A 10,729-nucleotide genomic window follows, 5' to 3' on the forward strand; every position below is an offset into this window, starting at 1 on the left:
AATAATAACATCGATATAAAATGCAAATATAATTACATGACAACTTGAAGACAGTAAGTTCTTTCTTTGTTGATTTACAGTGTGTAATTATTAAAAACTGCCTAAATATTTCTGCCCTTTGATGACGAAGCTGGTTTGTAGAACATTAGAGCCGACAGATTTCCTCTGGTCAGGCTGTTGGCCTCCGGCGTACACCATTATCTCACCTGTGGAAAAAATAATAATCAATATACTATAGTGGGGAAAAAATTCGCTAATAAATATATTTCGTAGTCTGTATGTACCAGACTTTATTCATTTCTTTTAGCTTATGACAACTGCTCTTTTGACACTACACTATCTTGATTAACATTCCCCCCCGATAAGACTTGTGAGTATTTTACATGTGGAAGCTGTTTAATACCCAACACGTCATACAATATTGTTCGTCTCACATACTAAAACAACTTGAACACACATTTAGTGACAAGCATCCATTGGAACTGATATGGTTTATTGTTTCTTATTTAGTATTAAAGTAAAACAGTTTTATCAGTCGACAAACCACTGAAGAATATTGCTATGACCAAAATATTTGTCTTCACCACTTGCAAATGTTATGTTTGTCTCAATATTTTTTGCCTGAATTATGTATAAAAAAAACGTGTTATGTGTTTTCAAGGTAAACAGTATATTGTTACGCACTGGTTCAGGGTCACAATCTAGATGATAACACAAAACTTTGTCGAAATGTCTGTCGTTAGCGCTCACATGAGTGCATGAATATTTTAGCACTAGTAAAACAGCCTGGGTCTGTGCATCGAAAAAGGCATTCGTACACCAAGCGTCAACCAGTAGGGACGTTCCTTTTCAATAATCACAAGGACTCTGACTGTGAGGCTTAAGCTTCATGCCGTGAAACTATCAGCTAAAGAATGTCTAACGTTACCGCTCATATTAGTCCTGCAATAACTTTTGGCAATCTTTTCCAAATGGAGACAGTTAATTCTAAATTTTTCTGGCGGTCACCAAAATTGGGACGCCAAATAAGAGAATAAATGTGATACTTTCCTACAAGATATAAACTGTACTTATAGCCTTATCATTTGTTCAATTTGAGTTTGTTAGAACCTAATCCGAATGTCAAATATTACTAAAACAATGCAATTTTTTTTTCTTTTGTTGGGATATTTGTCTGAGAAAAAAAAATACAGTCATATCCTTAATTACCTGGTTCAATGAAAAACTGTCCGGAAGTATCGTCCCACTGCGCCATCTGGTGAGCTTGGATCGTAAACTCGAGGGCTAGTTTTACGTCAACCTCGTTTGGGGATAACTTTTCTATTCTATTAAAGGCCACTAACTGAAGTTTAGGCATGGGTGTACTGGCGTTAGACCAACTGATGTAAACCTGGACGACCTGAATAAACAATAATGAAGGAAGAGGAAGTTTAAATATTAATAAGGAAGTAAGTATGATAGATGTGTTGTCACAAGTTGCGATGTGTTCACATTTCACACATGTAACCCACGTTTCAAGCAAAATAACACCTTCACTGAAAGGAAGAACAAAAAAAATTGTTTCCCCATATATCCGCCCTTTAAAAATAAACACGTTAATATAGTAAAACGTTGAAAAAGTAATTCCCTCTGTCCCTTGCTTAACCATGCATGTCATGCCTTATAATTATGAGCATGGGTTAATAAAGTTGAAAAAAAAAAAACAAGAATGTTAAGAATGTCTGACATTCATTCTTTTGGCTGCAACCAGTATGGTAAAATTGGGGAACTGCACTGTAATGAGTGATCTATATTAAATATTATGAAAATCACAACCGGTCAAAACCAGCTATATACTGAACAATAAACAAAAAGAATGAAAAACTACATGAAAACTGACCTCATCACTGACGACTTTTCCCGAGTTGTGGAGAGTGACGGCCACGGTTTGCTCCTGACCGGCCAGTATTGTGGAACTACCGAGACTGATATCTGTGTAAGTGAAGTTGGTATAGGACAGACCATAGCCGAACGGGTACAGGGGGTCTCCGGTAAAGTAACGGTAGGTACGCTCTGACATTGTGTAATTCGTAATCCCTGGGGTCTGGAAGAAATCATGAAATCAAGAAACGTTCGTTCATTATAGTCAGCTGACCGATTAATTTCTCCAATAATTACAAGGACTATTATTTTTTTCTATAATTGTATTGTGATAATAGCATTGCTGAATAAAATACCCCTGCAAACGTTTTCTCTTACTTCAACTTCCGTTTCAACATTATTTCGGTCTTTTCTGGATGGTGTCTCTGTAGAATGTCACTCCCAGTGAGGCTTCCCTGGAAGACACCAGATATGACACCAAGATTACAGTAATACTGACTCTACGACGATCAGTGTACTACGTATACCTCTCATGAAGATCGCATGCGATGATGTGCCAAAACTGGAATCGATCTGAACTATGACTCGCGAATCAACGAATCACCTGATTGACTGCCCGGTACCACGTGAACGGAAGTCGTCCAGCAGGACTCGCCACACCTTGGACCACCTGAAGCAAGGCTGCACCAGCCTCCTGGGCAGGGAAGAAACACTCGAGAATTGACGTAACATCCGGATTCTCATCCGCCCACGTAATGTCAAGAGGACCGGCGTTAAAGAGGACAAGGATCACGGGAGTTCCATTGGCTGAAATACATATTTACGTAAAGAAAAATATGGTTTGACTGCGGAATACTGTAACCAGGCGAGATTTAGGTGTATGGGAAAAGATAAAGAAATGAAAATGTATGTACACATACTCCTGAAATCAAAACGTCAAAATGGTCAAACAAATTAAAATTTTTCCGCTGCCCTTGTGAGCCAAGAGGTTTCATATGACTTATTGGTGACGCACGATCCACCGTTTTGTTCCTTCACTGCTAAACCTGACACAAGCCGTCATATTTGTGAACTATTCTTGAGTACGTCAAATAACCACGGGACAACCACGACCATCTTAGTGCGCCAAATAAACTAAATATAGAAACTCCCAGCTCCGTGTTCATCTCTTGCCATTAACCTACCGTACTTCACGGCGTCCTGCAGCAACTGTAGCTGTTGACCAGGGAGATTCATGTCAGCTCGGTCGTTAGCTTCGCTTTCGATGTCACTTCCTATGGAAAGGAAATTTAGTTATTGGTCCATGTTATTTAGCAGCTAGAGTCCATGTAAATTCATTACACCCTCCCCCCCCCCCCCCCCCAACAAATGCATTCCAAAGTAAACGGTGGGCGACGCTTGTGTGGTGGTTTGTGCAGTTGAAGCGTTCGTTGAAGACCAATGTTCTCCCACCAATATGATGTTTATAGTTGTATGTGACTTGTGGGAAAGTTCGTCTGTAACATGCCAAAGGCCGGTGGTTTATGTCGGGCACTTCGGTCTGCTCTGCCCATGAAACTAACCACTGTCGGATAAGTGGAGTATGGCACTTAAATAAATAAATACAAATTACTGCAAGATCATTTACCAGTCCCCAAGCAGACAATGACGAGTTGGGAACCAGAGATGACGGCCATGTCGGCGGGTTTGTAATCCGTACAAAACGGGGATGAACAGCCATTTGCCTGTCGGGTGTCGGGGCTGAGGGACTTCAGAGCGGCATAAGGGGTGATTATGTACTTTGAGGGGGAGGCTGCGGCATAGTCACCAAACAACTGCCTTCCGTCGTTGGACATCGGACCTACAACCTGAAATACGAAAACCTTTGTGATCGACCAATGAGTTTATTGACAAACCTTATTGAAGCCAAGTGAGTGGATTGCATAGAAAGTTTAAAATTTTCAATGTTGAAGGTGTTAACATATTCATTAATCGTTTCGGATTTTTTTGGCGTACACATCCCTTTATGTAGCGTATGAACAAGTAACATTCAAGTTAGGTGTAAAAATGCAATATAGAAAACAATGAGCGTGGTCTCTCAAGATTTTCTGCCTGTACATGGCGGTTCCAAGCTGTGTAAAAACATATCGTTCTCTATACGGCTGGTGAACTACATCACAACTCTACAGAGCCAGTAACGTATTACAGAAAAGTACAAATAAGTAGTAACATAGCCGGACCGACTTGTTTTAGGCGGGTTACATTCCCACTGACTGTGTTCTTTGCTTAATGTCCCTTTCCGTTGTCTTAAGCGTGTTATTTGAAATTGCTCTTACAGCGATAGTTTTGATGTCGCCATTTCCTTTCAATGGCAGGAAGTTGTTGATATTTTTTAGAAGCACGATTGTCTGTACCGCAGCATCCCGCGAGATGGCCACGTGCAAGGGACTCTCGATGACACTGAGATCAATTTTGGTGAAAGGGTTCATTTCCGGTGGGTCAAATTCGCCGAGCCTCATTCTGGTGTAAAACAGGGGTTTGACACTTTCTACTACCTTCTCTGTCGTCAACATACCTTCTGACACGGCCTCAGCTTGAAGATAAAAGAGAAAAACTTTCATGACGGTTGCACAACAATTTTGGTTGACGAATTCCACTTGTAACCTGGATAACAGCAACAATAAATTGCAAGTATGTTTTAACCATAAATTATTTCTAGGGTTCAGGATTTGTTTAATAATTCATTGACCAAAATATGAAAGAAAGGCTGTACGAGATAGATCTTTTCCCGAGAGAAAGCCACCATACTGTTGTTGTCCAGCAAACCACAGCTTTGTGTAGCACATACAGTTACATTTCTTGGTTCTATGGGGGAGACAGATCACAACATTCTGTTTATTTGTTCAATGTCTCTCTGACCTCCGAAATGCTAACGATTTTCGACTTAATTTTTTTAACGGAATATATAATGCTACAGTCAGCAACCCACTATAAAAGATTCATAGGTCTAGAATTACTGAAAATACTGTGCTGCTGTCGCATGCAGCCTTTCTAATACTCATCCTCCGCCTTTTTATTGCACATCATGCATTACTTTCGCTGCATCTTGGGGAAACTTCAAAGCAAAATGATTAGAGAAGTACAGAGGACGCGATTCTCTTTCTTCATACTTTTTTTTACATTTTCTCATTCTTTCAAATCCCCACAATGGTTTATGCATTTTGGATGTAAAGTTATTAATGACTGGCCAAAGCCGAATTGTACCCATTTGCATATAGCTGTCGTTGTCCTGATGTGTTTCCAGTTCCAAGTTACATCCGGCGTTTACACAGACCGCCACAGTCTGGACGCTGGTGTTCGTGTAATGGTGGGCTCTAGCCACATTCTCCACCGCACTACCGTCGCTGACGACATAACCACTGAAACCCCACTCCCCACGCAACACGTCCGTCAGCAGCTTACTGTTGGCACAGGCGGGAATGCCGTTCAAGCTTCAAAAAATAGTTTAAGTCTGCTTTTAATATTTGAAGGGAAAATGGTATTTATTAAGCCAATACGCTTCACACAATTTGCTGTTTTAAGTCAGCCTTGGGTTTTCTCATCCTTTTTTGTATGGGACAGTCGGAGAACATAGCCATCAGCTGGTGAGCCATTTCTATACGGTCTGCTATGCAAAACATGTCACGCCTATATTCCACCCTCTAATTGGAACGCCAGCCCAAAATTCACAACCAGTGCACAGCTATGTGTTACCTTTCCTGGGCGGTGTACATGAGGGTAAAACTTGAAAAAAAGCGAGTCATGGTCATTTTTGTGACAACCGACAACCTAAAAAACTACCATGTGGGAGGGACGCGTACCTGTTGTAGCTGCACATTAAACTGAATGTTCCAGCTTCGACACACATCCTGAAGGCTGGAAGAAACGTCAGCCGCCAGTCCCTGTCCGTCACCTGTACAACAACAACAAAGACATCAATGATTTTTGTGGCAAAGATTTAAACGCGTCAGTTTTTGAAAACCGTGTGTTATCCTGTGATGACTGGTATTCAATGGACATTTTCGTTAGCGAGTCTGTAAAAGCTTTTGAACAGGCAGCGACTCATATTCATTTAAAGGAGAAGAAAACTTAAAAACATGACACTATAGGCTTAAAAGGGCATATTTTTTTCTATCTGGTGGTGCCTGCCGCATAATTTTGCGATTTACCCTCGCCATACACGTAAAGCCTGAAAACGGCAAAGATGGCATAAATCGCTGAGTCCATCATGTCCTCCATCTTTAACAACCTGTAATTTATGCTGGGGGTGTGTTGCCTCTCAGCCAGTGAGAGTCGTTAAAACTGCCTGCTTGTTCGTGTAAACTCGGAACCCGATCGTCAAGCGGAAAAGGAACTGTACTGTTCGCTACCTTCTGGGAAGAAGAGTTCTACCGGAAATGTACGAACTGCACTTCGGCGGTTTAAGACGGCAATTCTCCTTCTAACACAGAAGACTTCAGGACTGGTTCTTAGGCAAAATGGAATCGCCCACAGCGGATTTTGGTGCTGACTTTATTCATAATTTATCAACTTGAGGTACATATTAGAATTTTTTTATGGCATGCACCTGCGAGGAAATGAATACTCTTTTCAATGGTATTTGACTGATATTTAAATTTTCTTCTCTTTTAATGTCATTTCTTATATGAGCTCCGATGAGTTAGTAATTTTCACAGATAAAGAACTTTCTAAGGCCTATTTTTCAAGGATTGATGCGTTGTTGTTGGAAATGAAACATTTAGGAATAATTGTTTCGCTGATGGAGTGTTCTGAGGTCATATTAACGCAGACAGTCAAGACTTTCAAGAGACTATTACTAGAGCAACGATCTCCTCGGTGGCCTCAAAGTCGGGAGACCCGGATGAAATCCGGGCCGAATAATACCGATGACTTAAAAAAAATTCACTTAGCACTGTGGGGTTAAAGGAGGAAACATGACTGGTTGTACCAGTGTCAGTATAATGTGACTGGAGGCAGGGGTGTCGTCCTTTGTGTCTTCGGTAAGATCCTTCAGTGGCAGCAACGTTTTGGCGGATCTGCCACAGGGAGGCACCCAATAACTCCTTCTTGTCATATGACCCCAAGCATACACGTACAGAAACATACAGAAACAAGGACTGTTTTGCAAAGCAAGCACTTCAGGGTGTCCGTTTTAAAATACAAAATGAAACAGTCGCCTATATTGTGGTCAGATAAAGCTTTGTTTCACGAGAGAATGTGGCAGAACTTTACCTAAAAGATCACTCCATTCTTCTTTGAACTAGTTAACCTGTTACCTTCGCATTAAAAGAGCTTCTTTGAACGGGAATATTGTCCGGACCACCGTGGGCGTCAAAATGTTTACATCCGGCGCTTGCCCGGACGTAACGTGGATGATCTCCCTGTAAGCCGGCCACGAAATGCTGAGCGTACAGACCATTCATGAACGGATCTTCACCATAGGTTTCCTGAAAAAAGGATCAAGGAATTGGGTTATATTAGTTATTATTTTTTGTTATGTTATGTTGTATCATCGAGGGATATGTCTCTATTCTACCTTTGGTTTCTCCTGATATAGATGGCTAATCAAGGCTAATCTTTCATGATGCTGGTAAAGGAATACTCACTTGGTGTCTGCCCTACAATAGGATATCTCATGAGGCTAGTAACTTGATGTCTGCCCACAGAGGATGAGGCAGGTAACCGATTACCCCACTAAAGTGGAAGTCGCACGAGACTGGTAAAGGAATACTCACTTGGTGTCTGCCAAGAAAGGATGTCTCATGATGCTGGTAACGGAATACTCACTTGGTGTCTGCCCCACAGAGGATATCTCATGAGGCTGGTAACGGAATACTCACTTGATGTCTGCCCCACAGAGGATGTCTCATGAGGCTGGTAACGGGGAATACTCACTTGGTGTCTGCCCCACTGAGGATGTCTCATGATGCTGGAACGGAATGGTCAGTTGGTGTCTGCCAACAAAGGTTGTCTCATGAGGCTGATAACGGAATATGCAATTGGTGTCTGGCCCACTGATGATGTCTTATGATGCTGGTAACGGAATACTCACTTGGTGACTGCGCCACAGAGGATATGTCATGAGGCTGGTAACGGGAAATACTCACTTGATATCTGCCCCACAGAGGATATCTCATGAGACTGGTAACGGAATACTCTCTTGGTGTCCGTCTCATGAGGCTGGTAACGGGGAATACTTAGTTGGTGTCTGCCCCTCAGAGGATATCTCATGAGGCTGGTAACGGGGAATACTCACTTGGTGTCTGCCCCAAAGAGGATGTCTCGAGGCTGGTAACGGAATACTCACTTGGTGTCTGCCCCACAAAGGATATTTCATAAGACTGGTAACGGAATACTCGCTTGGTGTCTGCCCCACAGAGGATATCTCATGAGGATGGTAACGAGGAATACTCACCTGGTTTCTGCCCCACAAAAAAGCTCCTGATGGTAATGGGAGAATACTCACCTGCTTCCTGGCCCACAGAGGGTGTCTCCTGATAGGGATGAGAGAATACCCACCCGGTTTCTGCCCCACAGAGGGTGTCTCCTGATAGGGATGAGAAAATACCCACCTGGTTTCTGCCCCACAGAGGATGTCTCATGATGTTGATGACGGGACTGAAGCAGCTCAGGCCTGTGTGTTTTCCGTAAATCCCAGCCTTGGTATAGTTGTTGTGTTTAGCCCTTACTTCCACTGACGAAACCTCTGCTATCGTATATACAAGTGATGGGCTGTGTGTTGAGGAGAGAAGATTGTCGTAAATGTAGTTAAGCCCAAACGGTTGTGGTCATTATTTGGGCAGAGCATAGTAAATTCAAGTAAATAAGAACAAATCATTTTATAGTATCAGGAGGCATTTGATCAAAAATACGTTAAAGTTAAGCCAATCTTAACTCTGAATATCAATCTCATCCTTATAGAAAATAAACGACACTTTATAGTCTGGACTATAGTTAATACCGGGTTTAAATCCTAAGAATTTTGTGCAACTGAGCCCTGATATCTCAACGTAACAGGCTTCAACGGACTGGAAAGTTATGGTCCGGCTTCCACCGCGGGATTGTGGAAGTGCATTTTCAGACGAAGCTCGTGTTTCCATGTTGAATTTTTACCTCGCAGGGTGGATGTACATGTACTGTAATTGCCTATAGTAAGAATTCTAACTGTTGTGCGTAATGGCTTCATTCTATGTCATGGTCGGATCACTGCAAAATTAATTATTTGAATTAGTTTCCAATTCAGCATGCTCGTGTTATGTAGGCGCAATGGCCTGCCTTTGCTGGTGTAAGCTTTCATATCCACATATTAGTCAGTATTGGCCTCAAGCTTTAGACATATGATTGTCTGGATACTAAAATCGCATTTTTTCTATACCGTAACATTTAGTACCAGGCCGGGAAAACTATCATGCTGCCTCACTTGAATACTATGCCGGATATACGAGCCATGGCGCTACTCACCCAGGCACAGTATGCATGTACTGACACCATCGGTGCCTAGTGTGTAAGTATGGAAAGGGATTTCACTGAACGCACAGTACGTACTTGAACGATGCCGCCAGTCCAAGAGACTGGGGAAATGACGTGGCTACTCCCGCGTGCACGTCTCCCCTCAAACACTCGGTATCCCAGTCGTACGGTTTTATATCAAAGCGGTCAATGGCGGGAGCTGGCTGAGTTTTGGCCATCTGGGGTACGATCTCATCCAGGGTGAGCCTGCTGACCAAGTCATTAACACGTACTTCCCACGGCAAGGAGACATTCCTGAACGGATAGTCACAACGGCAGTCCAGCACGCTGAACAACAACAACGCCCACACAAATTGGGCCACCATGATAGTGCGTCAAGGTGTTACTTCAACGGTTATCGAGACAGATAATATTGTTAACAATCAACGAACAATATGTGGAACACATAATCTATATCTATGGTGGTCTATTATGGCTATTAAAGGGATGCGGAATCGATTCTGATTGGCTAGTGAGAGAGATAGGCAAGTCCAGGCTATGCCTCGCCTAAGCTGATTTTTAGATACGGTACACTTATTCAAACGTGACCAAGGGTGCAAGATTTAACCCAGAAAAACCTATCTCAACTGTCAGCCAATCAGAGTCGATTCTGCATCCCTTTAAATCAGTGTATATCTGTGTTTTGTATCACGGCGTCATTTTGTACGTTTGCACAATGGCAGCACAATGGCTAAGGTAAATCTCATCATTGTAAAAGAATACACTACAGTGAGTCGAACTACAGCAGAAACAACATTATGATATTTGGCAGTTGATAATACGTAAGTGGTGAACTGCGACCACCTGTCAGTTTACCCATAGCTAGTGAAGCTATTTAACACTTGGACCTTCATCGCCAAAATCCACAACTTTATCTGCCACAGGCTACTGCTTTGACTATAGCACGGAAAACACCTTCGGCGTAGAGAGCTAGAGTAAACGAGACGTCACCTTGCTGTCGATAATGGAGACGCACTGAAACTGTGTCAAGAGGAAGTAAGAATAAACTTTTACTGGGTTGGAAAAAATGTAAAAAATATTTAATGCCAGTTTAAGATACTTTGAATGGTAGTCTTTCAGTGGACATAAACATTAGTCAGGTGCTGTCTTTCACTTTAATGCGGTGGCTTTGAGTTCAGGTTCAGCCAGTGCTGGCTTCGGCTCCAGTCGTACAGGGCTGTTAAGACCCAAATGCATAGAAAAGATAGACAGAAGGAAAGAAAGAAAGAAAGAAACAAACAAAAAATATAAGTTCACGTTCAACTATGACATCTTCTATCACTGAAGTGAAAAGTGTTCTTTTTTTGAGGATAATTGAATTTGCATTCAAGTTTGTAAAATG

General features: G+C 42.0%; 1 protein-coding gene across 1 annotated transcript; it reads right to left on the minus strand.

Moving 5' to 3' along the window:
* On the minus strand, positions 1 to 9,713 carry LOC135462856 (uncharacterized). The gene is made up of 12 exons (XM_064740146.1): positions 9,424 to 9,713; positions 8,451 to 8,610; positions 7,155 to 7,325; positions 5,700 to 5,791; positions 5,104 to 5,330; positions 4,176 to 4,432; positions 3,488 to 3,707; positions 3,045 to 3,134; positions 2,465 to 2,667; positions 1,880 to 2,083; positions 1,210 to 1,399; positions 1 to 206 (listed from the first exon to the last, which is right to left on the minus strand). Exons 1-12 carry the CDS (start codon positions 9,711 to 9,713, stop codon positions 91 to 93), a joined length of 2,220 nt encoding a protein of 739 aa, XP_064596216.1. The 3' UTR covers positions 1 to 90.
* Between the last annotated feature and the right edge of the window lie 1,016 nt (positions 9,714 to 10,729).

The sequence above is a fragment of the Liolophura sinensis genome, chromosome 1, assembly GCF_032854445.1.
Source record: "Liolophura sinensis isolate JHLJ2023 chromosome 1, CUHK_Ljap_v2, whole genome shotgun sequence".
In the NCBI taxonomy this organism is placed as follows: domain Eukaryota; kingdom Metazoa; phylum Mollusca; class Polyplacophora; order Chitonida; family Chitonidae; genus Liolophura; species Liolophura sinensis.

Bases quoted from the DNA above. Each gene is read 5' to 3' on its own strand.
- LOC135462856 (XM_064740146.1), bottom strand. From the start codon at position 9,713: ATGGTGGCCCAATTTGTGTGGGCGTTGTTGTTGTTCAGCGTGCTGGAC. The intron at 7,326-8,450 runs GTGGGTATTTTC...TCCTTTTTTCAG, and splicing joins CTCTGTGGGGCAGAAACCAG to GAAACCTATGGTGAAGATCC. The intron at 3,135-3,487 runs GTAAATGATCTT...TCCTTTCCATAG, and splicing joins CATTGTCTGCTTGGGGACTG to GAAGTGACATCGAAAGCGAA.